The 27,207-nt window shown below is 47.7% G+C and overlaps 1 protein-coding gene across 3 annotated transcripts in view; it reads right to left on the bottom strand.

Moving 5' to 3' along the window:
* Positions 1-27,207, bottom strand: part of LOC147427051 (piezo-type mechanosensitive ion channel component) — a 195,619-nt gene that overhangs the window by 18,017 nt on the left and 150,395 nt on the right. For all 3 annotated transcript variants that reach the window (XM_086499262.1, XM_086499260.1, XM_086499261.1), the window contains 3 exons: positions 9,179-10,795; positions 6,436-8,975; positions 5,945-6,334 (listed from right to left, as the gene is read on the bottom strand). In XM_086499262.1, coding sequence (XP_086355388.1) covers positions 5,945-6,334; positions 6,436-8,975; positions 9,179-10,795 — 4,547 coding nt within the window. The remainder of the gene's footprint in view (positions 1-5,944; positions 6,335-6,435; positions 8,976-9,178; positions 10,796-27,207) is intronic.

Genomic DNA, 27,207 nt, shown 5'->3' with positions numbered 1-27,207 from the left:
AGAGCACGACACACTATCTGCGCTACACAACCTAGTAAGGAGTACAACCTGGATTGCCCCGTTCACTATGAAAGTCGCCTGCTCACTAGAGCAAAGCGCAACTATAGCACCACAGAAAGGGAAGGTTTGGCTATTGTGTATGCTCTAAAAACATTTTGCCATTATTTATTAGGGGTCCACTTCGCAATTATTATTGATCATCAAGCCCTGCGTTATCTGCTTAATAAGCCACAAGTTGCAGGTCGAGTATGGCGGTGGCTACTCTTATTTCAAGAGTTTGATTTCGAGGTGATACTCAGACCTGACAAACATCATGTCCTTGCTGACCACCTCTCTCGCCTTGAAACTGGTGAAGCAGCTACAGGGGTTGAGGATGACTTTCGCGATAGCAGTCTCTCTAAGGTGGATACCACTCCGGAATGGTACGACGATGTTTTGCATTTGCTATCTACTGGCTTGTACCCAGAGAATGCGTCTCCACAACAGAAGAGACGACTGTTGTTGAAGTCTAGGCCATTCACTCTGATTGGAGGCCAGCTCTACAAGTCAGGACCGGATGGTGTTCTCAGGCGGTGTGTCTCCCTCATGAAGTTGAGTATATTTTGGAGGATGCCCACAGTGGTCCCACTGGTGGCCATTACCTTGGTCACATTACCGCCCATAAGATTCTACAGAGTGGTCTATGGTGACCCTACGTTTTCCGGGATGCAATTGCCTATGTGAAAGTATGTGATGTGTGTCAGCAATGTGGACCTAAACCAAGCAAGCAGTCCAACCATCCTTTGCAGGTCTCTATGGCATGGCTGCCCTCTGAGAGATGTGGCATAGATTTTGTGGGTCCAATCGCTCCCTCGGCCCAACCAAGTAACCGAAAGTATCTGCTGGTGGCTACAGATTATGCAACCAAGTGGGCAGAGGTACTGGCAACAACGGATTGCACTGGCAATACTGTAGCCAAGTTTCTATATGGAAATATTTTGTGTAGGTTTGGATGTCCCCTAGAGAACAACATTGATAGAGGTAGTCACTTTGTTAATGAAATGATTTCAACCTTGCTCGCCAACTACAAGATTTTTCACCGTAAGTCTTGTTCCTATTACCCTAGAGCAAATGGAGCAAATGGGCAGGCCGAGAGCATTAATAAGGTTCTGATAGCCCTTCTGCGGAAAACATGTCATCTCCATCCAGCGCCTTGGGCTGAAGCTATCCACGACACCCTTTGGGCATACCGAACTTCTTTCAAAGCCACAACCAATCACACCCCATTTCAATTAGCTTTCGGTTTGGAAGCGATAGCACCTTCGAATTCAACTCAGGATCTCTGCGAGTAGGCAGTCTGCGTGCCAATGGAGATTTGGGGTCGGCATCTGTCTCTCGTCTCTACCTTTTGGATGAAAGCCAAAGATTGGCTTCTTTGGCTTTGCAAGCAGAGCAGGTTCGTCGCAAAGCATGCCATGATAGCCATCTCCGTAAGCCAAAAATCATGCAAGGATCACTAGTGCTACTTTATCAAGCTCGATATCAGAAAAAAGCAAAGAAGTTGGTTCCAGCCTAGCAAGGACCATACAAGGTGCAAAAGATTCTACCCCAAGGGGCCGTACAATTATCCACCCTAGGAGGAGTTCCGCTGCCTTTAGTCAATGGGTCTAGGATCAAATGCTATCATTCTGTAAGCTGATGGTCAAGGTTCTAGAATCAAGTGTTGATGTTACTCGCGGCCTCCTCAACCCTAAACTTAATCTTGATGTTCCCCATCACTATCTCATATACCCTCTCCCTTTGCTGCTTTGGTAAGCATGCTTCTAGATTTTGTAAAACTCTCTCCTTCACTCTGTGTTAGTATCTCATGTACCCTCTCCTCCTCTCCTTCGGCTGCTCTGGTGAGCATGGTTCTAGATTTTGTAGGACTCTTTCTTTGGTCGTAATACAGTTGATCACTCTTGTTGTGGTTCACTTTGAGGTCCTCAATTGTAGTTGGTTGTTCTTCGATTAACTCTGCTCGCTTCGTTGACTTTTGTTTGGCCTACCCACTATCTCAACCCGACTAATACCTTATTAAAACTTCTGATGATCTCTAGCGCCTCTCACATGGCACTAAGTTCTTTTTGCTATTTATATAAGTCTCTGTGCTCTTCATTTGGGTATCTTGTGGGTGTGCCATTTACATGTTCATTAGCAATTTAACTTCGCATTTTCATCTACCACGGATTCTTTCAATGAGTTAGATTACCTTGTGCTGTTGCTAGTCCCTTTGCCTGCTTGATGCTTCTAGTGTACTCACACATGCCCTCGCCCTCGCCCTCGCCCTCGCCCACGACATCTGGTTTCCCCCTCGCCCCTGATGGCCTCGCCCTTGGTTCGCCCTTGCATTGCCGACCTCGCCCTCGCCCTCGTCCTTCGCAGCCTTTGCCTTTGCAAGCCACGTAAGTTTTAAAACTGACCTGGCATTATTTTTCACCTTAGCTATCAGCGTATTAAGTTCAGCCCGTCAAATTCAGCCCACATCCCAAAGTCACGCACTTTCTCTGCAAACCGTTTTCAGCCCAGGCCTGCATCTCACGAAAAGAACCCAACTTCCATCGCCAGGCCTCCTCTCTCTCCATCGACAGGCTTCCTCTCTCCGTGCTCCTTGGCCACCCAAGCGCTGAATAGTACTTGAAGATGGCAGCTTTTGAACAGAGTTAAATTCAAGCTTGGACTTGCTACAGTGATCTGGCACTTGTGCGGTGTATTTGGGTGCGGTTGAGAACATGTATCTGAGTGTGGTTTAGGGTCTACTCAATTGCGGAAATAGTTGTATACGTATCAGGTACGGATTGGGTAGCACAGGTTTTGAAGGATTTATCAATTGTAGACTTGAGTATAAATAAAGTCTCTCCTACATTTCATCAGTATGGTTCGTACTCGAAATAGAGAATAGCATCTCCAGTCGGAGCAAGAGTCCTTTGCCTCCTCCGGGGATAGCAGTGAAAGTAAACCAGACTATGCCTCGAGTTCAGGGCAACTGTCCGAGGAATCTTCCGAGGAAGATTCACCCCAATCAATCACTCCTAGCAAGGTCACCACTCTCCAGGTGCCCCGCCCTTCTGGTGCCATCTCGAAGGTACCCTTACTAATGATATATCACTTACAGACGCCCAACCCAGTACTTAGAGATGTTTTTTCTCAGCAGCAGTTACTACACCTTAGTCTCCAAAATCTGGCTCAGGCTGATGTATCTTGCATCATTTCCAATGCCAAGCTGAGTGCCCTTTTATTCACGTTCCCAAAACTAAATGGACTTACTCTTACCGTGGAGGATATTGGGTGTGCGATGGGGATCATGGTTGAAATTTTGGATCGTTTTCGATTTGGACAATCGACGTAATTAGCAAGGCTAATTGATCTTAATTAGCCTTAGCAGTGAATCCTACATCTACATGTATTTTCTTTTGCTATTCCTTCCACTACACTGTGTCGCCATGGATTCGGATATCACTATGACATTTGATTTTAAGCAAAGTACGCCTGATCCTGCCAATGATGGCCCGCGGCCGGATCCTCTCAAGGAGAGTACCTGCGACGCTACGACAGGTGAAGATACTTACGAATTGCTCGATATTCAATAATTTTGTGCACTTCGGAATGTACTTGCACCTTTGCCCACCACTAAAACCTTCTCCAATCTCTCTCCTGAAGACGCTGCTAATGCGTGCCAAGAGCTGTTGCTACACTCACATGCGGACTATCACAGGAATCAACAGCTGCACTCCATTCTACAGTATTACTTTTTACTACGCACACCAGAAAGAGCAGTGGTTCCTTCCTATCTAGTTATATGTGATGCATTTTTTTGTCTCTGTCAATGTCTGCCCTATCCGTTTCACCATCTGCTCATTAAGGCGTTGCAGGACAGGACAAAGCGATTTCGGACCCAACGAAAAGGAAAAGCGGAGAGGTTCAATTGCTATGCAACCCCAATTATGTATTGGATAATGCAGACTATGCAGCAGAAAGCAGATGCAACTGCTGTTTTCACTGTGCAAGATGATGCCAGAGATGATGCCAAAGAACAGTGAGTCCCATCCAAAATGTCCAAAGGGAAAGGCACTGAACGCAAGAGGGCTAAAGTACAAAAGGACTCGATCAAAGAGCTAGCAACAATACCATTCTCTGAATCACAGGTTAAAATATCTGATGTCAATACCGCAAACCCAAGAAATGTGAGCATGGCCACTTCCGTGGCCACCTCTACATTTACACCAACTATTGTTAGTGTTGCAAGCGCCCAAACACACACTCCACTTGTGTCGGCAATACCAGGCTACAGCTTTCTATTGAGGGTTTTACCCTAGAGAGAACAACGGCTCTGGGCAACCTGACATGTTTGCCATTTTTTTGCCTCAGGCTGACAGACTTCTAGATGCTGACATAAGAGCAATTTCAACTATTATAGATGCAGCCATCTAACGGCCTGCATCGCGGTGTATATGACAATATGCAAAGGGAAGTGCGCAGCCACTTTCAACGATCGATGGATAGGGTTATGTTAATTGCTCAGGCTCAAAATCGCATAAGAATTCTCACTCAACAGGTACAGGACCTCAAACACATAGTCCGCACTTTACAAATGCAGCTAAAAGAAGCAAATGATATGGCCGCAGTTCAGGAACTTTCCCCTGTGGTAAATTCATTGTGTCCCTCCTGTGCCCAACAAAAGTCTATAGCAGTTTTACAAACAGCTACAGCTCCAAGTTCTATGCAAGTTTCTGCTATGGAACTACAAACAGACGCTTCCAAGGCTCATTGGGGGGATTCTCAAGCAGCTGAAAAGCACCACCTACTATGAAGTCTGGGCACCCAAGGTCGTCTTCCTCACAGTTTCATGGACCCTCCATGGTCTCCCTCTCCCAGTCCACCTCTTTCCCTCCTCCCTTCTGCAGCGGCTTCCCTGGGTTTCCACCAACTGTTCCACCTTCTCACCCTACTTAGTCTGCTGCTCATGGGGTTGCTACTCTCTATCCAATGTACCCTCCTCATGGCCACTACCCACCACCATACACCTGGCCTCCATGTCCTTACCCACCTTTCTACCCGCCTCTCCCTCCCCCTCCATCATCCGACCACCAATAGATATCACCTCTTGGGAGTCTTTCATGGTTGCAGATCTTTTAGTTCTCCACTCTCCGAGACGGTGAGCGGTCTTGTGGCGGGCAACCTGTAGCAGGCTACAGTGTCACTTTCACAGGACACACAGTTAGTACAATTGGTTTGGTCTGGTTCACATTGGACGGACTCTCCCTGCTGGGCAGTGACGCGTGGCAGCAGGGATACGGACGGCGGTCTAGTGGACATCGTGGCCAAGTCACCACCACCACTCAGTTCGGAGATAGACTTAGATGGCTGACATTTATGAGCCGTTGGTGGCTCTTTATGGTTGTACAAATGAGTAGTAGCTGTTGGGTCATTGGGGATCATCTTCTTCAGATATGGTCCAGCGTCGTCGTCTAGAGTAGCGAGTCTATACACACAGCACGTCTGCACTATCCCTGCACAATTGAGCCTCGACACCCCCATTGTACCTGTGAGTTCTGGGCTGGACCTGAGTGTGCTGCCACACCAGAGTCTGTATCGGTTCTTTGAGATAGCCGAGTCCATATGTTCTGGTCTGCTGCTGTGTCTCTGTGTTGATCAGCTGTTATCTACTGTTTCCTTGTTTTCATTCTGTTTTGAGTGAGATGTCACGCACATTGCATTGAGCAGCACCCACTGTAAAGAGCACGACACACTATCCGCGCTACATGTTACATCTTCATTTCTTGAAAGTGGCCTATATTGGTGGCTAATCCCTGTGCTTAGCTCACCTGTTGTTGATTGATGACATATAAAGCATGCGGTCGAGCAATAATGCAACAATTGAACATGTGCTTCTATTCAACAATGGAAAGAAAGAAAGTGAACAAACCTTGAGCCAATCATACATTGTAAGAGAAGTAGTGCTGCAAGACCAGTCCAAGATGCAGCGAAGCTCAAAAAGGAATGGCAGTGATCGATAAATCCGAAAACATATATGATTCATGTGAGACACCTTCCTGGTAAGAAATTGCCTATAGAGTGCTGTCTTATGAGGAAGACCATACTTGATTTGCAATGCCTGTAATGACAACGAAAGTCCTTTGACCAAACAAAATATCCGCAGCAATAGGAGACCATGCACCTTGCCACTCATTTTCCACCCATAATGAGTTACATAATAACCAAAAAGTCCCAGATTGAAAAGGTAATAGCCAACTTTTCCAATTCCAAATGACCATAAGTAGATGACCCGATCCACAACGATGAGGAAAAATAGAGTCTGTCAAAACAAGCTAAGGTTAGTTTCACACACACATCTTAAAAAAGTATCAGCATATTGATAGGAAAAAAAGAACAAAGACTTCTTCATCCTGTACTCACCATTAGCACAAATACAAACTCTTTAGGAAACTGGTCTTCAAGCTGGTAGACGGTCAGAAATTCAGGACTGTTTTTTATAAAAGATTGATAAAAGATTGCCACAAGAAAGAAGGCCAGTAGATCACAGCCAAAAATATATGCATAAAGATCCACCTCTCTTTTACCACCAGCAATCACGGACAAAATAGGAAAAGGAAAACAGGTTCCTTCTACCAGCCCTTCATCTTTAGCCTTCTGAATTTCCCAGGCAATATCTTTCGCCGGAGTCAAAGATGAATACTGGTGGCTGGCTGGACACACTCTTTTTGATGCCACAAAAATCACTTCAAGAACAGCAACAACAGCATCTTCTTCCTTTTGGCTGCTTTCAATACTTTCCACCCGGACACTACTTGCACTGTGATCCCACTCCTCCACCTGGGCTGTACAAAAGCTATGGTGCACTGCTGTGAGCAACCTATTGAAGTCAGATTCAATTCTTCCAGGTTGAATGCCTTCTTTGGGCCACTCTTTCACCAGCATAGTTACTTGCACAAAATGAGGCGGTGCTTCTGAACCATGAACCAGAGCAAAACAGTAGCGACCAAAGCTTATAACAATGCTTAAAATACTGTCCTTTACTTTTACTGTGTAATACGGTAGCAGAACCTTCCATGAAGACCTAGGGGCAATTTTGCTGCTACTAAGCCTTCGAAATGTTACTGACATCCATTCACCATCACGAGCTTTTATTGAGCTCTGAACCAGGGTTGCCAGGTAGACGAGGAAAAGAGGTATTACACTACCAACAAATGAACTACCCTCTGCTGTTGTTGGAATACCCACTCTTTCAAGCCATAGCTTCAAAGAGGATGTAGCCGTCTGCTCAGTGTGATGTATTACAACTTGACTCATGTACTGAACCAAGATATTGGCCTCCGTATAGATGAGCATGCCAAGCCAGAACATTTGACTTGGACTTGGATTCACTAGAAGAGCATAGAGGAATAATAAAACTGCATACACCAGCATGAGAAGGCTGAACTCCCATATAAAAACTATTAGGAAGAAGAAATAACAGACAATATCAATGTTGGATCTGATTTTGGAAAAACAAAAGAGATATAACACAGACAAGTGATGCAGCATCTCTTTAAAAGATTCCTCCTGAGTGTTCCATCTAGAAAGCTCTTTGTCTCTACTGTCAACCATGAAAGAGCCATCCCTTCTCATGTCTGCTTCTCCTCGAACATCCTCGGCCTCTCCTTCAACTGAAGACCCTTCTGTGTCATCAGACTCATTTTTCTCAATATTCAGAAAGCCTGTCAGATTTTCAAGAGCCTTGTTCCCAAGAGTTTGGACCTGAGCAACACCATCTCCAATCATTTGCACACCAAATCGCTTTGAAGTACTGACAAAAGAACTTTTCTTCTTGTTAGTTTGAGATTTTGATTTGTCCAAATCTTCTTCTAGAATCTCAGACTTTCCGGTATCTTTTGTTACTCTTTGGTTGAAGCCTCCTAAGTTAGATTGTGTTTCTGCACCTGTGGCTGAAAAGATTCTCTCTCTTATTGAGGTTTCTGCATCATTGAAACTCCTTGACCTTCTTCTCCAGGTATTATCAGAGCCAAAGCCTGCTATCTTATCTTGCGGTAAGTCTGAAACATGTTCAAACTCACCAGTACTGTCAGGATGTAGTGCACCTGAAAATAGGGTTTGCGCCATTCTGGATGAGTCATTGAACTGGCCTGTCACGTGTCCTTCCATGACTTTCCCCCTTGAATTGAGTGCATCCATATCTAAATGTACATTGAGCATTTCAGCTTTCATCTTCTCTACTTGCATACGCCGCTGTTGCTTGATCTCTTCCATATTACGAATGCAGTGCAGCTGTTCTGTTTTCCAAGCTGCTTTGGCTTCTTGTGCCTCTAGTCTTGCATCCATTTCCTCCGCTTCCAAATAACGAAGGACCTGCTCAAATTCTTTTGAGCGGAAGATGGCTGACTGAATAAGCACAACAAAGAATATTGTAATGTCAATAACTATGGTCTGTGAAGTTATATCAAACCCATATGCCATCTTAACAAGACCAATCATATAAAAAATGCTGTTTCCTTCACTGATGCTATCACCAAAATATGGGGCTTGGTACAAGAGAGAGAGTACGATAAGCACAAAATTGTAAAGACGCAGATAACGAAAAATTCTGTTTCTGGTCTTTAGAATTTTAACTCGCATCCGGAAGAAGATTAAGGCAAAAGCCAGGTAGCCCAGGTGCAACAAATCATACTCAAAGGTTCCCGTGATGAATACCAAAAGGAGTACTACATCCAAAAAGTGCAGATAAGTGAAGAACCTAAGCCTGTCCAGCCAGGTCCACTGGCCTTTTGTCTCGTAGGTGATTTCTCTCCATGCCAATTTGTCATTGGGTGAGAGAATAACTTCATGAAAGAAAAAAATACTTGTACTTCCAGCTCTGATATTTGATTTCAGTTTCAGGGAGCAGACAAAGAATACCATAAAGTAAGCAATAATTGTCTGCCAATCATCAACCATAACACCTGCAAAGCAGCAAAAGAGGAAGGACAAGAGTCCTCATCATAAAACTTTTCTCATAAAATCACATTATAATGCCCTTGTTGAGGTTTACTTCACCAAACCGACCTCTTAGGCTGAAAACATAGCAACTTTGCAAGGAAAGAAAGAGTCTCGACAGGAAAAACTTGAATTTTCTATTAATAATGGCATAACAAGCAAAACTTACCAAGCCAACACTTGCTGCAGTAATCCAAATCAGCTTGAAAATCTGACCAGCATGTATGACAACGTGTATTGTATCCTCCAACTGACTGAGGAAAGTTCCAATCTGGTGGACCTCTTGCATACAAGATATATTCCGCCACAAGAATTGCAGAAGAGATTATCACAATGTAAGGCCACACAGCTTTTAGAGAATTTCTATTAAGAAGTATACAGAGACTTAAGATCGCTGCGTAAACTAAAGAGAGGACATTCAGGACAGAAAAGCTCGCGAAAAGCAGCACAAGCATGCAAATTTCGACTCCAAAAAGGTTGAAAAAGTTCTCAGCTAAATGTTTTGCATATATTCTTAATGTTCTCAATTGAGCTTCATATCTCTCCTTTCTTAGAGCAAGCATTGCCCTTTTACTCCATTGACGGGTCTTTTTTGAGCTAGGAGAGCTCAGCATAATAGCCTCAAAACCTCTGTATTTAATACCCTCCGCAGTGGACTTAAGACCAGGAGACATGTTACTGCCGGATGAATCTGTTACCTTTTCCTGAAAACTGTGTGTCCTCCATAGTCCTCCACCAGGTGTATCTGGAAGAATGCTCGGCTCGGCAGGAACCTCAAAACTTGCCGTAGAGTGCCTTGATTTTGTTTCATCCAAAAGAGGTTTCCTGTCATGTTCATAATTGAGTCTCTTTGTTACTTGCTGTGGATAAGAAACAAAGAGACAACAAGGCTCATTATATTTTCCATCATTCAGCAGAGATGCTGGTAGTTGTTCCGCCCAACAAAAAGCGCTGTATTGAAGAGTACAACAAGCAAAAACCAATACTCTGCTTCGAAACCCTGCCTCTAGTCCCCAGAAACCATCGGAAAAAACTTGAAAGCCAACCCATGAACAGAAAGGGCCATGAATCTGGTCTGGAAATAATTCTAGCCTTTGGCCTAACATTTGATAGAGAAATTCTGCTATTGATAGTAGAGCTGTATAGAAAGCAAACATCTTTGCAGGAACTCTAGACCTTTTAGGCAAAATAGAGCTTCCCACAAGCATCACAAGATAAAGAAAGCCTGTTAAACCTATTGGTGACATGCTTGCATAAAACACTGCCATCAATAGCAATTTGCCGGTGTGCAATATCAAGCACCGTCTAATCAAACCCATGCACCCGGAGAATGCATGTATGTGATCACCAATGCTGCACCTCACACCTTCAAACTTCTGGGCTCGGTCATATCGAAATAGCTGCATCACTATTAGTATCAACAGTGAATCCCACAGGTGACCAACAAAAGATGCTTCTGGTGTGAAGCCTAAGAAAAGGGACAAGCTGACAATCTCCCCTAATTTTTCCTCCAAAACAGGAAATCCGGCTATAATGTAATGAACAATAAAAACCGCTACAGCATATATAAAGAGAGGTGCCCATAGTCGTGTCCGCGTTTTCCCAATCAGCTGGCGCCCAGTGACCCAAAATAATAGTAGGAGAAAATATCCAAACGAGATACAATTTGGACCAAGCCTGTAAACTACTAGTAGCACTGTTACAGTTGCAATTAAAGTTCCAAACGTCCGATATACAACATGGATTGCTCCTCCAATATCCGAAACCCTTTTCAAAATCCATTGCACTGCACAAAATACACAAGCTCAATCCAAAGCATGAGCACTCAGCTCTCTCTCTCTCTCTCTCTCTCTCTCTTTCTCTCTCTCTCATGTTATTGATGCTTCTCCTTCCCTCATGTTGTCCAAGTTGTCAATATATATATATATATATATATATATATATATATATATATATATATATATATATATATATATATATATATATACACACACACACACACACACACACACAACCCGCCCCCCCCGGGCGCCCACAGTCGGGGGGATTAGCAGACTGTCAGCAGACTCAGGGCAGGATACCACCGGGTACGGCAGTCACCTATTGGAGCTTGGTAGCCGACATCATCTCGTTATTTATAACAGGATGCAGAGGTGGCTTGATTCGAGCGGGCTCACTTGCTTCCCTCTCGGGGGGGGGGAAAGAGTATTGTCGACTACATTCTTGGGAGTCTTCTCGGGGCCCAGCTTCTCCGATCTTTCAGTGCTGGGAGACGTCCTATCGGCGCAGACCACACTTTCCTCACTTTCACACTCACCTCCCATTTGTCACACACACCCACCCCACTCACACAGCCACATACCACTATTCATTTTACACACGAGCTCTCTCATGTCTATGCACACCATCTCCGCACACCATCTCCTATCTCTCGACCCACATGCCCCCCTAGAATCACACATCAGATCTTACCTCCATGATTCACAAATCTGCCATTCAGAGCTTCCCTCACCACACACACACATGCACCCCGCACAGGTTCCATGCCACGGAACAGCTGGTATGACGATGATTGCAGAGCATCACGACATCAGCTCAGAGAGGATGAGGCCCGCGGGGTACTTACACACCGCCAGGCTCAGCGCCAGATGCAGTCTCTCACCCGCCGTAAAAAGCGGGAATGGGAGGAGCAGCAGTACTGGGACTTATATCACTTGCTCATGAGCCGAGATAGTACAGAGGCATGGCGCCGCATCCGCGAGCGCAGGCCACCGACATTGATCGAGGACCCGGACACATGGTACCGCTATGCAGAGGACCTTTACCAGATACTAGGACAGCCACCGATACCCCTGCCACCACAGGGACCACGCCCCACCACTTCGTCCTTCTTCACATCAGAGATTGTAGCTCAAGCCATCCGGCATCTACAGCATGGTAGAGCTCGAGACCAGACCGAGCTACAGGCCGAGCATCTGATTTATGGGAGAGAGACCTTGGCACCTTTCATAGCTTCTCTCTTTAACCGCGCACTTGTGGAGGGATTTATGGGTGGCACCACAGTCCATATACTATTATATGCCGATGATATTGTACTCATATCAGAGTCAGCAGAGGGGCTGCGTCAGCATCTACTTGGGCTTGATGACTTTTGTGCGCAGCGAGGGCTCTCAGTGAACCTTGGGAAAACCAAGGTTCTCATCTTTCATACATCAGCACGGATCAGACGAGAGAGCTCTTTCACAGCAGCAGGGGGCAGTATTGAGGTTGTAGGCTCATATGTCTACTTGGGGGTGACTTTTACCGCGGCATCAGGGGCCTTTTCCATGACACAGGCAGCCAGAGACTGACTGACCAGGGGGTACTCCGCACTCGCACAGATGGAGAGACAGTGCCACCAGGCACACTTTCAGGAGCCCCCTACGAAGGGGTGGTTTTTTGACACTTTGGTTACACCGGCTCTTATGTATGGGGCAGCCATATGGGGATCTGGCTTGGCAGACTCGATCTGGCCTTTGATAGAGCACCCACAAGTACTGATGATCTCCAGGATGATCTGCAGCAAGCCGTCCGTTCCACATGATATAGTCAGAGCAGAGCTAGCAGTCCCACCTATGCTAGTAGAGGCATTGTTTCAGACGGTTTGCTTGTTACATAGATTACAGAGTATGGATAGGGACCGCATTGCCTATCGAGCACTACAGGCATCACAGTCTATGGCACTGGCGGGAGATGCCTCTTCTTGGTATGCACAGACCAGCGAGTGGTTCACTAGACATGGGCTTGATATAGATCGACTACCACCCCTCCAGTATGACATCCATGCACCTACTTATACTCTCACTCATCAGGGGAGGAATAGGATCATCAGGGAGGAGATTTCGCATATTTACATTGAGAGGACATGGATCAGCCCCAGGCAGCCACTACCGACGAAAATGCTCCATTATCATGATCATTTTCTCCAGATATCAGATCAGGGCTTCATAGACACCCCTCAGTATATGCAACAGTACATGCCACATCACCTACGGGTAGCCATCGGCCAGCTCCGAGTCTCATCACACCAGCTTGAGTGGGGTAGAGCAAGAGGCATACCACGAGAGAACCGGACTTGCCCAATGTGTCAAACAAAGGTGGAGACGGAGGAGCACTTCATGCTACGATGCCCAGATTACTCAAAGCTTAGACAGAGATTTGGGATTGAGGGCACTCTCCAGACATGCATGAGGAGGAGAGACCAGACTCATGTGGGCCATTTCATCACAGGAGCACTCCACATACGTGAGGAGTCTACACGACCACGACCACATGACACTGGAGGTGTTCAGCAGACGATCACTCAGTTTTTCCAGAGAATGACTTCAGGGGATCCCACACCACCGACGACGACTGGGTTGACACTCGAGCAGGCAGAGGCACAGCGAGCACGACGCCGACCCCGGGAGTCAGGATACCGACGGCCTCGTCTATACCAGCAGGATATACTGAGGATCCGTACACTTCATGAGCAGCAGCTGGAGAGGGCCCGCTCCACCACACATCGGAGCACCCACTTACATCGGGTTTTTCAGCCCCTCCCCCCCATGTACCACTTTTTATACCCATCACCCATTACACACTACTAGCCAGCTCTGATACGGGTATGCCCTCACACTTTTAATTTCACTCAGCACGAGGTAGTCATTTTTTGCTGTGACAGAGCTACTCCACAACCATATATTCATATGGTCAGTATTTGCGGTGCCAGAGCCATATATACCCATACCACCACACATTACCATCATACCACCACACTGCACATCCCGGTTCTAGATTAGCTTTTATTTCAGCATTCTATTTTCAGTATTTTCTTTTCCGGACACCCGGACTACCACTAGATGTACATTGATTTGTCTCATAGGCTGACTTCGGCCTTTAGAAGACGTAAATAAAGCTTTCTTTCTTTCTTTTCTTTCTTTCTCTCTCTCTCTCCGAACACCAGCCCAACAAGCTTCAGAGTAGAAGTGCACATTGTATTTTTGATGGAGGTCATGACTGCTTCGCCGGTGTGTAAGCCCCATCTGAAGGCAACCTTTGTGCTTACAAACAAGCGGATTACAAAAATGGAGAGGGCGATGAAAGACTAGAAAGCAGATATGGAGGGATGGTGGAAAGAGAAGGCCAACCTTCTTCAAATGTTTCTCAACGAAGGTGCACAGTGGAAGAAAGAGAAAGAGGACCTGCACGCAGAGCTACAAGCACTTAAGGCGGACTCCAAAGCACTTAAAGAAGAGGTCTCAGCTCTCAAGCGAGAACTTGCTGATAGAGCGAGCAATGGACTAGAGGAGGGGGAATTCCAGCCTTCGGTAGTAGAGGAAATCAAGGTCATCAAAGAGCAGGTACGGATGATCAAAGAGGAGGAGAAACAAAAGATGGTAAAGACGTCTTCGTGGATGGATGTGATCAGGAAGACGCAAAAGAAGGCGGATGAGGCCGAGAAGTGGATAGAAGTCGCTAAGAAAGGAAAAGGGAAAGAAACCACATCTGTCCCCACTCCTACAATCATCAACATGACTCTAGAAGAAGAACAGCGAAGGAAAACTAGAGCTTTGCATATAAGAGTAACCGGTCTAAAAGACCGAGATGATGTGGAAGGGGAAGTTGAAGAACTTCTCCGCATGATGGGTAGTGAGGCTACTCATACAAAGGCATGGAGGGTGGGGAAGAAGACGCAAGGCAATGGGGAGTTTCAAAAGGGAGAGCTTTAATCATCCGTTTCCCATCCATGGAGGCAAAGAAGGACTTCTTGAAGAAGCGTCCTACACTAAAGAAAACGGGCATATTCCTTGGAGATGACCTCACTCTCACACAGCTTGCGCATATGAGAGAGGTAATGCCAGAGATTCAAGCGGCAAGGGAGAAGGGAAAGACGGCCTTCTACAGCGGCGCTCCACTTGACGGTGCGAGACCCATGGGACCACACTCAAAGTTGCCACGTGGAATTGTAATGGATCTATGCGACTTGATGTGGGCGCCTTTGAGGATAGTTTCAAGGGAAGAGACATCGTCTTCTACTCTGAGACACATCACGCCCCTGGAAAGTCTATGCCCCACATTAGTGGATATAGATGGGAGACTGCCTATAGATAGGAGACACGATCAGAGCACAGAGGGCGGGGATCAGGAGGAGTGGGAGTGTTATTCAGGGAGGAGTTGCAGCCATTGATACATATAGCCCGCAGAGATGAGCAAGCTAGGTACATGTGGGTGAGACTGAGAGCAGAGACAGACAGATATCTTTACATTGCTATTTGCTACTTTCCCCCGAGCACGTCAGTGTATGCACCACCCAGAGGACAGTCCCCTTTCTCTATTTTGGATGATGACATATGGGAGTTCTCTAGAGATGGTGACATCATCATTCTAGGGGATTTCAATGCGAGGACTGCCCATCATCAGACAGTATTTTATGAAACTTCACAGGAGATGCTGAGAGAGCTGGATGCTGTAGAGACAGGCCTATCCAGACTATCACAAGATGGAGAACACACTGAGTATGGACGACACTTGATAGACATGGGGACTGCACATGGATTGGCCATCTTGAATGGCCTACAAAGATTTCCCGCTTCAGGGGGTTTTACATGCTTTCCACATAGACATGGAGCCAGCATAGTGGATTATGTCATGTGGCACAGCCGAGCCTCATCTCCAGTATCTAGGATCTCACAGTTGGACCCAGACTTGTTGGTGTGGCAGTGGATCATGCTCTTGTGTCAATGACCATCTCTTTTCTGTTTAGTGTAGCACACAGGCTACGAACAGCAGTCCCTACTCGCTACACCTTCACGCGGGAGACAGACTCTGTATACATAGATGGGGTTAACAGACGCCTATGCACAGAGGAGCCAGGGCGACCTCTGGAGGAGCTTACTACTATATTGACACAGACACTACATGATGCAACAGTAGAGGCATACCCACATACCCAGCCTGAGCAGAGACGCCGTTCGGGGAGCATGCCCCATAACAGTTGGTATGATGAGGAATGCTCGGACACTAGAGCTAGACTTCAGAGGGAGGTGCTTTTGGGGGACATCACTCACAGACAGTCACAAATTGACTTCTGACGCCTAGTGCGGCGGAAGAAGAGGGCATTTTTGGCTCGGCTAGAGCAGGATCTATATCAGCTATTCTTGAGTCAGGACTCACGTGAGGCATGGCGGCTCTTTCAGGAGCACTCCCCCCCCCCCCCGCCATCACTTCTACAGAGGACTAGGGCCAGTACGCATCATCTCTGTACACAGTTCCTGAGCAGCCCCCCCTTCCCGACCCTCCAGATCCATGCCCACACACATGTGCTTTTTTCACCGCGGAGATGGTGAGGAAGGCCATTGACAGGATGAGGACTGGAAGAGCATATGATCATGATGGTTTAGTTGCTGAGCATTTCACGCATGCCAGAGATCTAGCAGAGCTTCTAGCAATGATGTTTAACCGTGCCATGTGTGAGGGCTTGCCTGATACTTGGAGCCTATATACTATTGTACCTATCTTCAAGTCGGGAGACCCTATGGAGCCTGGGAATTATCGCACTATCATGATCGGACACACATTGGCACGGTTGTACGCATCTATTCTTGAAAAGCAGCTGAGTAGATGGGCAGAGTGGGAGGGGATACGCGCAGCCGGGCAGGCAGGGTTCAGGAGGGGCTTTTCTACTCTTGACCATATCTTGACACTCAGAGCCATCATTGAGGAGGGTAGATCGCGTGGGAGACGGATCTATTGTAGCTTTGTGGATTTCCGCAAAGCATTTGACACAGTGCCTAGAGCTAGATTGATGCGCATATTACAGCAGATGGGAGTACCCACAGAGCTCATTTGGGGGGTCATGGCATTATATAGGTCAGTAGTGGGGCAGGTACGCACCTCAGAGGGTCTATCCACACCGATTTACTCCACTATTGGGGTGAAGCAGGGCTGCCCGCTCTCTCCTACTCTATTTGGTATGTATGTGGATGAGGTTTCTGACTACATTGAGAGAGATGGTGATAGAGGTGCAGAGCTGGCAGGGACATGGATTCCATTATTGTTATATGCTGATGATATTGTGTTGATCTCCGACTCTCCGGAGGGGATGCAACGTCACTTGGATGCTTTGAATAGGTTTGCTGAGGAAAGTGGTTTGTCCGTCAACCTTGGTAAAACCAAGGTCATGGTATTTAATACCACCCCACAATGGATCAAGAGGTCAGCGCCAGCATTCACATACAGCCAGGAGACTGTGGAGTATACAGATGCGTACACTTACCTCGGAGTGGTTTTTAGTGGGCCAGCATTTTCATTGAGGAGGGCAGCAGAGACTAGACTGACCAGAGCCCATGCAGCATTGGGTAGATTGGAAAGGATGTGTTCACAGGTTCAGTTTCAGGAGCCTCGGACGAAGCTCTGGCTCTTTGACACTCTAGTGGCTTCTGCATTGCTTTATGGAGCTGAGATTTGGGGACCTTCATTGGATCATCACGGGAGGACAAGCCGCAGTTATGGATGGGGGGACATGGAGAAGCCTCTTGTCTCTATGATCTCGCGGCTCATTAGAGCCAAGGCCTCAGCACCACGTGCTATTGTTCGAGCAGAGCTAGCTGCCCCCCCACTAGTGGTTGAGGCGCTCACCAGATCTGTCTCCTTCATACACCGCATGTGGGAACTTCCCAGAGACAGATATGCCCGATTTGCACTTGAGTCCTCTCGACAGTTAGCCATGCAGGGAGATGATGCATGCTGGTATGGGGAGATGACATTATGATTTCAGGCGCATGGGTTCGGCATAGACCGATTGCCTCCCTTCCAATACTCACTGGATGCACCCTCTCTGACTCTTACACAGTTCGAGATCACCAGGCTCATCCGCCAGGACTTGACTCAGCTAGACACCAGGAGGACATGGATACAACCAGCACAGGAGCTGGGCACGAAGATGGCTTTCTACAGAGAGCATCTCCTCCAGCTTACGGTTGATGGTTTTGTGACGAGGCCCAGATACACGGACACCCACTTGTCTCATGGGATACGATGTGCTATCGGCCAAATACGCACATCTTCACACCAGCTGCGGATCGAGACTGGGAGATACAGCGGAGTACCAGCAGAGGCCAAGACATGCCCCCTGTGTGACATCGAGCCTGAGATAGAGTTGCACTACACATGCCACTGCCCCGTCTACTACGAGATACGAGGCCGCTTCCATTGCTTGTTCAGAGAGGGCTTTGGACCATTCTCCAGAGTCATGCAGTACGAGAATCATAGATGCTTGGGTTTCTTTTTGCTCGAGCTACGCAGACACAGAGAGAGCCTGATGAGAGGAGAGGCTAGCCAGTCTCAGAGACGGATCACAGATTTCTTTAGAGCTGCCACTGGACACCCGGAGGAGTTACTACCACAGCAGAGCTCGTCGTCTCACACCAAAGGCACACTGATCGACCGAGCGACTGAGCTGGGGAGATCTAGACGCCCACAACTGCGGAGGACTACACAGCATCGACGGAGGCTGCATCAGAGGATTCGGATCACTTTGGCTCGACATGCACGACGCCCGGTCAGACTACTCACCATGGAGGAGATTGATGAGATCTGCCAGCGACCGATGCTGGATCTCTTGTGATCTAGCTATCCCAGCTAGCTGCTTAGTTCACACCTAGTAGTTTTAGGATTCCATAGTATTTTATTGTGACGTTTGTCATTTCATTTTTTTCATCTTGTTACTCTGACTCTGAATTTACAGGGAATTACAGGAAACTCAAAAACTGTAGACCTCGTTTCTGGCGACGACCAAGCATGAGGAAGCAGAATGATAAACCCGATTCTTTAGAGGATGCACTTCAAAAATGCAAAGAAGAAATGACAGAAACTATTAACAAGATCAACCGCAACCTGCTAGGCACAATAAAAATGCTCGAAGATCGTGTCTTTGCCCAAGAAAGAAAGATCACTGCAATCGGAGATCGTGTGACGGCCCAAGACGAAGAGATTGCGTCACTCAAGAAGGCGCTCGCAGAGGCACAATCACGAAACACACTTGAAGAGGGAGAACTGTAGCCCTGAGTAATAGAAGAACTAAACTCAATCAAAGAGCAAGTGCGAGCCATCAAAGAGGGGGAAGAGTAGCACAAAGAGATGACGACTTCCTGGATGGACGTTATTACAAAGACTCAGAAGAAGGCAGATGAAGCCCAGAAATGGATTGAGGTGGCCAAGAAAGGGAAAAGCAAGGAAACAACGTCGACATCCACCATTATCAACTTGACCCTAGAAGAGGAGCAAAGACGACGTGTGCGCTCTCTACATGTGAGAATTTGCGGTCTTAAAGACAAAGATAATGAAGACGAAGAGGTAAAAGAACTCATGGCTTTGATGGGGGTTCATAAGCTGATGCACTCAAGAGCTTGGAGAGTGGGCAACAAGAAAAATGGGAGAAATGGGGAAACCTCGAAAGAAAGGGCACTCATCCTCCGTTTTCCCTCCATGGAAGCAAAGAAAGACTTTTTGAAGAAAAGACCAACTCTTAAAAAAACGGGTATCTTTCTCGGGGATGACCTTACCCTCTCACAGATCGCTCATATGCAGGAGGTAATGCCAGAGATTAGAGCGGCAAGGGAAAAAGGGAAGATTGCCTTTTACCGAGATGGAAGAGTGGTGATATTGGAGCGATGCTCCACATGACGATGTGAGGCCTATGGGACTGCACTCAAAGTTGCTACCTAGAATTGTAATGGATACATGCGTCTTGATGTAGGTGCTTTTGAGGAGAGTTTTTCCGAGAGAGACATCATCTTCTACTCTGAGACGCATCAGGTCCCTAGGCAGTCTATGCCTCACATTAGTGGATATAGATAGGAGACAGCCTGTAGACAGGAGACACGATCTGAGCACAGAGGGCGGGGCTCGAGAGGAGTGGCAGTGTTATTCAGGGAGGAGCTGCAGCCATTGATACATATAGCTCGCAGGGATGAGCAAGCTAGGTAGATGTGGGTGAGATTGAGAGCAGAGACAGGCAGATATCTTTACATTGCTATTTGCTACTTTCCCCCGAGTACGTCAGTATATGCACCACCTAAAGGACAATCCCCCTTTTCTATCTTGGATGATGACATATGGGAGTTCTCTAGAGATGGTGACATTATCATTCTAGGGGACTTCAATGCTAGGACTGCCCATCATCAAACAGTGTTTTATGATACCTCAGAGGAGATGCTGAGAGAGTTGGATGTGGTGGAGACAGGCCTATCTAGACGATCGCAGGATGGGGAATATACTGAATATGGACGGCACTTGATAGACATGGGGACCGCACATGGATTGGCCATCTTGAATGGCCTTTCCTGCTACGGGAGGTTTCACATGCTTTCCACACAGACACGGAGCCAGCACAGTGGATTATGTCATGGCATAGCCGAGCCTCATCTCTAGAGCTAGACTTCAGAGGGAGGTGCTTTTGGGAGACATCACTCACACGCAGTCACAGATTGACTTCCGACGCCTAGTGCGGCGGAAGAAAAGGGCATTTTTGGCTCGACTAGAGTAGGATCTTTACCAACATTTCTTGAGTCACAACTCACGTGAGGCGTGGCGGCTCTTTAATGAGCAACCCCCCCAACCTGCCATTACCTCTACAGAGACTTGGGGCCAATACGCATCATCTTTGTACACAGTTTCTGCACAGCCGCCCCTCCCCGACCCCCCCTATCCATGCCCACACACATGTGCTTTTTTCACCGCTGAGATATGGAGGCAAGGCCATTGACAGGATGAGGACTGGGAGAGCATATGATCATGATGGCTTAGTGGCTGAGCATTTCATGCATGCCAGAGATCTACTAGCAGAGCTTCTAGCAGTTATGTTTAACCGTGCCATGTGTGAGGGCTTACCTGATACTTGGAGCCTTTCTACGATTGTACCCATCTTCAAGTCAGGAGACCCTATGGAGTCTGGGAATTATCGCACTATCATGATTGGAGACACATTGGCACGATTGTACGCATCCATTCCTGAGCAGCAGCTGAGTAGATGGGCAGAGAGGGAAGGGATACGTGCAACTGGGCAGGCACGTTTCAGGAGAGGCTTTTCTACTCTTGACCATATCTTGACACTCAGAGCCATCATTGAGGAGGGTAGATCACATGGAGACGGATCTATTGTAGCTTTGTGGACTTCCGCAAAGCCTTTGACATAGTACCCAGAATTGATGCGCAGATGACAGGAGATGGGAGTACCCACAGAGCTCATTTGGGGGATCATGGCATTGTACAGGTTAGTAGTGGGGCATGTACGCACCCTAGAGGATTTGTCCGCACCGGTTCACTCCACTATTGGTGTGAAGCAAGGCTGTCCGCTCTCTCCTACTCTATTTGGTATGTATGTGGATGAGGTTGCTGACTACATTGAGAGAGATGGTGATAGAGGTGCACAGCTGGCAGGGACATGGATTCCACTATTGCTCTATGCTGATGATATTGTGTTGATCTCCGACTCTCCAAAGGGGATGCAATGTCACTTGGATGCTCTGCATAGATTTGCCCACGAAAGTGGTTTGTCTGTCAACCTTGGTAAAACCAAGGTCATGGTATTTAATACCACCCCACAGTGGATCAGGAGGTCTGCGCCCGCATTCACATACGGCTAGGAGACGGTGGAGTACACAGATGCTTACACTTACCTTGGAGTGGTTTTTAGTGGACCAGCATTTTCACTGAGGAGAGCAACAGAGACTAGATTGACCAGAGCCCATGCAACATTGGGCAGATTGGAGAGGATGTGTTCACAGGTTCAGTTTCAGGAGCCTTGGACGAAGCTCTGGCTATTTGACACTTTAGTGGCGTCTGCATTGCTCTATGGAGCTGAGATATGGGGGCCTTCATTGGATCATCACGGGCGGACAGGCCGCATTGATGGGTGGGGGACATGGAGAAGCCTTTGGTCTCTATGATCTCACGGCTCATTAGAGCCAAGGCTTCAGTACCACGTGCCATTATCCGAGCAGAGCTTGCTGCCCCCCCACTAGTAGTCGAGGCGCTTACCAGATCTGTCTCCTTCATACACCGCATGTGGAAGCTTCCCAGAGACAGATATGCCCGCCTTGCACTTGAGTCCTCTCGACAGTTAGCCATGCAGGGAGATACAACATGCTGGTATGGTGAAATGACATCATGGTTTCAGGCGCATGGGTTCAGCATAGATAGATTGCCCCCCTTCCAGTACTCATTAGAGGCACCCTCTCTGACTCTTACACAGTCCGAGATCACCACGCTCATCGGACAAGACCTGGCTCAGCTAGACATCAAAAAGACATGGATACAACCAGCGCAGGAGCTGGGCACGAAGATGGCTTTCTACAGAGAGCATCTTCTCCAGCTTACAGAGGACGGTTTTGTGACAAGGCCCAGATACATGGACACTCACTCGTCTCATGGGATACGACGTGCTATTGGCCAAATACGCACATCTTCACACCAGCTGCGGATCGAGACTGGGAGATACAGTGGAGTACCAGCAGAGGCCAGGACATGCCCCCTGTGTGGCATGGAGCCAGAGACACAGTTGCACTACACATGCCACTGCCCCGTCTACTACGAGATACGAGGCCGCTTCCAATGCTTGTTCAGAGAGGACTTTGGACCACTCTCCAGAGTCGTGCAATACGAGGATCAGAGATGCTTGGGTTTGTTTCTACTCGAGTTGCGCCGACACAGAGAGAACTTGATGAGAGGAGAGGCTAGCCAGTCTCAGAGACACATCACAGACTTCTTTAGAGCAAACACTGGACACCCGGAGGAGCCACTACCACAGCAGAGCCCGTCGCCTCACACCAGAGGCACACTGATCGACTGGGCGACCGAGCTGGGGAGATCCAGACGCCCACGACTGCCGAGGACTACACAGTATCGACGAAGGCTGCATCAGAGCTTCGGATCACTTTGGCCCGACATGCACGACGCCCGGTCAGACTACTGACCATGGAGGAGATTGATGAGATCCGCTAGCGACCGATGCTGGATCTCTTGTGATTTACCTACCCCAGCTAGCTGCTCTGCCCCGTTCACACCTAGCAGTCCAGGATTCCATAGTATATTTGTTGTCATTTTGTCATTTTGTTACTCTGACTATGTATCAGATCCACCACATTGTAACTTTTTGGTCTCATAGGTCACTTTGGCCTTTTGAAGACGTTAATATAACATTTCATTTCATTTCTCTCTCGCACGCGCTGCCCCTTGCACCCCCGCCCTCTGCTCGCGCGCTGCGCTTTGCACCCCATGCTCCCCATGCTCCCCTGCTTTCACGCCCTGCCCCGTGTTCGTGCTGTCCTTTGCACCCCCGCCCTTTGCTGGTGCGCTGCGCTCTACACCCCCTGCTCCTTTGCTCTCGCGCCCTGCCCCCTGCTCGCCCGTTGCGCTCTTTCTCGTTGTCCCTGCGGCCCTGCTCTCTCTCCCCCCCCTCGCTGCCCCTGGCCCCCCGCTCCCCTGCTCCCTCTATCCCTGCCCCAGCCCTCTCCTCTCCCGCTACCCCTACACCTGCCCTTTGCTCTCTCATGCTCTACCGAACCCAGCCTAACCTAGCGCGTAGAGAGAGAAAGAGGGAAAAAAGGGGCGTAGAGAGAGAAAGAGGGGAAAAAATGGCGTAGAGAGAGAAAGAGAGGAAAATGTTGCGTAGAGAGAGAAAGAGGGAAGAGCGTAGAGAGAGAGAGAGTTGAGAAGCGTTGAGAGAGAAAGTTTGCGAGCGTAGAGAGAGAAAAAGGGTTAAAAAAAAAACCCCTCCCGCAAGTAAAGAGAGAAAGCCTAGCCGCGTATAGAGAGAGGGGGGGAAAAAAAAACTTGTGCCTCTCCTTTTCACTCCTGTATCCCTCTCCCGCTCTTGTGGCGGCCTTTCGACCATGAGGAGGCAGAATGGCAAAGATGACCCGGTGGAGGATGCCATCCAAAAATGCAAAGAAGAGTTGAGCGAGTCCATCAGCGTGATCAACCGCCACCTCCTAGGTACTATCAACATACTCGACGCGCGCGTGGCAGCACAGAAAGCACGATACATACACTCGAGGATCGCGTGAAGGCCCAAGATGACGAAATCGCACTACTCAAGAAAGCTTGCAGAGGTGCAATCGCAGAATGTCCTCGAAGAAGGAGAGGTTCAACCCTCAGTAATTGAAGAGCTTAACACGATTAAGGAACAAGTGCGGGCCATCAAAGAAGGTGGGGAGCAACAAAAAGAAATGAAGACCTCGTGGGTATATGTCATCACAAAGACACAACAAAAAGCACAAAAGGCCGAAAAATGGATCGAGATTGTCAAGAAAGGGAAAGGCAAGGAAATAACCCCCACCCCCACACCAACCATCATCAACTTGACACTAGAAGAGGAGCAAAGGAGACGTGTGCGGGCCTTACACGTAAGGCTATGTGGCCTCAAAGACCAAGATAATGTGGATGAAGAGGTGAAAGAACTCATGACTCTGGTGGGGGTCAACGTGCAGACGCATACGAGGGTCTAGAGAGTGGGCATCAAGTAAAGCGGGAGCAACGAAGAAACCTCGAAGGAAAGGGCACTCATTCTCCGCTTCCCCTCTATGGAAGCGAAGAAGGACTTCCTGAAGAAGAGAACGACTCTAAAGAAGACTGGCATCTTTCTTGGAGATGACCTCACCCTCTCGCAGATTGCTCATATGCAAGAAGTAATGCCGGAGATTAGAGCAGCAAGGGAAAAGGGGAAGATTGTTTTTTACAGGGATGAAAAGGTGGTGATATTGGAGCGACGTGCCACATGACGGTGCGAGACCTATGGGACCACACTAAAGATGGCAACCTGGAATTGTAACGGGTCACTTCGTCTTGATGTAGGGGCCTTTGAGGATAGCTTCACAGGGAGAGACATCATCTTCTACTCTGAGACGCATCAAGCCCCTGGGCAATCCATGCCACACGTGAGCGGATATAGATGGGAGACAGCCTGCAGACAAGAGACCAGATCGGAGCATCGAGGACAAGGCTCAGGGGGAGCGGCAGTTCTATTCAGGGAGGAGTTGCAGCCATTGATATATATAGCGCGCAAGGATGAGCATGCTAGGTACATGTGGGTAAGGCTCAGGGCAGAGACGTGCAGATACCTCTACATTGCTATCTGTTACTTTCCTCCTAGTACGTCAGTATATGCATCACCTAGGGGACAATCCCCCTTTGCTATTTTGGATAATGACATATGGGAGTTTTCTAAGGATGGTGACATTATCATACTAGGGGATTTCAATGCTAGGACTGCCCACCACCAATTTTATGATACTTCCGAGGAAATGCTTAGGGAGCTGGATGTTACAGACACGGGTCTATCCAGATTACCACAAGATGAGGAATACACTGAATATGGCAGATACTTGATAGATATGGGAACTGCACATAGATTGACCATTTTGAATGGCCTACAAAGATTTTCGACAGCTAGAGGTTTTACTTGCTTTCCACACCGACATGGTGCAAGCACAATGGATTATGTTATGGCCCTGCCAGGTCTCATTCCATTCTTTCAAGATTTCATGGTGGGCACTAGGCCAGTTGGAGTAGCAATTGATCATGCTATCTTGTCCTTCACCCTGACGTTTCAGTTTAGCATAGCTCCATTAGGAGAGGTCCCTACACACATCTGGTATACCTGCATGACGGAGACGCACTCTGTGTATATGGATGAGATATATAGGAAGCTATGCACCCAAGAGCCAGGACGGCCACTAGACGAACTCACTCGGATACTGACAGAGACGCTCCACGATGCAGCATCAGAAGACGATCTGGAAAAATGCCCCAGAACAGTTGGTATGACGAGGAGTGTAGAGAGATGAGGACCAAGTTACAGAGGGAGGTGCTCATGGGTATTACCACACATAGACAATCACGGATTATCTTTCGTTGCCTAGTGCGACGAAAGAAATGGGCATATTTATCCCAGCTAGAGCAGGATCTGTATTAGTTATTTATAAGTCACGATTCAAGCAAAGCATGGAGGCTATTCCACGAACATTCACCACCACCAGCGGTCACCTCCACGGAGACATGGGGGGAATATGCCACATCTGTCTACACAGCATCAGAACAACCACCTCTAACGGACCCACTAGAGACATGCTCGGAGACATGTTCTTTCTTTACTGCCGAGAGGGTAAGGAAAACTATTGACAGGATGAAGACAAGGAGAGCACATGATCATGATGCTCTGGTAGCAGAGCAATTCATCCATGCCAGAGATATGCTTGCAGAGCTCCTGGCTATGATGTTTAATCGAGCCATGTATGAAGGCTTCCCTGAGACTTTGAGTATGTCCACGATTGTGCCTATTTTCAAGTCAGGAGATCCCATGATTCCCGGGAATCATCGCACCATCATGGTTGGTCACACATTAGCTAGGCCGTATGCATCCATTCTTGAACAGGAGCTGAGTAGATGGGCAGAGCCAGAGGGCGTAAGAGCACTAGGGCAAGCAGGTTTCAGGAGAGGTTTCTCCACTCTTGACCAGATTCTGACACTCAGAGCTATTACTGAGGAGGGTAGACACCATGGCAAGAGAATCTATTGTAGCTTTGTGGATTTCCGCAAAGCTTTTGACACAGTGCCGAGAGCCAGACTTATACGCAGATTATAGGACATGGGTGGGCCTACAGAGCTGATTTGGGGGATTCTGGCTCTATACAGGACAGTGATGGGGCGGGTACACACCACTGAGGGAATGTCTGACATGGTCCTCTCCACTATTGGAGTAAAGCAGGGATTCCCCCTATCCCCGACTCTTTTCGGGATGTATGTGGATGAGTTTTCAGACTATGTAGAGCGTCAGGGGGACTCAGCTAGCAGGGACATGGATTCCACTGTTACTATATGCTGATGGTATTGTGCTGATTTCTGACTCTCCAGAGGGGATGCAGCGTCATTTGGATGCTCTGCATACATTTGCTCGTGACAGTGGATTGTCTGTCAATATGGGGAAAACCAAGGTTACAGTGGGTCAGGAGGTCGACACCCACATTTATGTATGGCCAAGAGACTGTGGAGTACATAGATGCATATACTTATCTTGGGGCAGTCTTCGGTGGACCGGTGTTTTCACTAAGGAGAGCATCAGAGACTAGATTGACGAGAGCATATGCAGCTCTGGGAGGACTGGAGAGGATGTGTTCGCAG

This window comes from Adiantum capillus-veneris, chromosome 24, assembly GCF_014529385.1.
Source record: "Adiantum capillus-veneris isolate H3 chromosome 24, ASM1452938v2, whole genome shotgun sequence".
NCBI classification, from domain to species: domain Eukaryota; kingdom Viridiplantae; phylum Streptophyta; class Polypodiopsida; order Polypodiales; family Pteridaceae; genus Adiantum; species Adiantum capillus-veneris.
The sequence above is the reverse complement of the archived record's forward strand: the minus strand, read 5'-3'. Positions and strand labels throughout refer to the sequence as shown.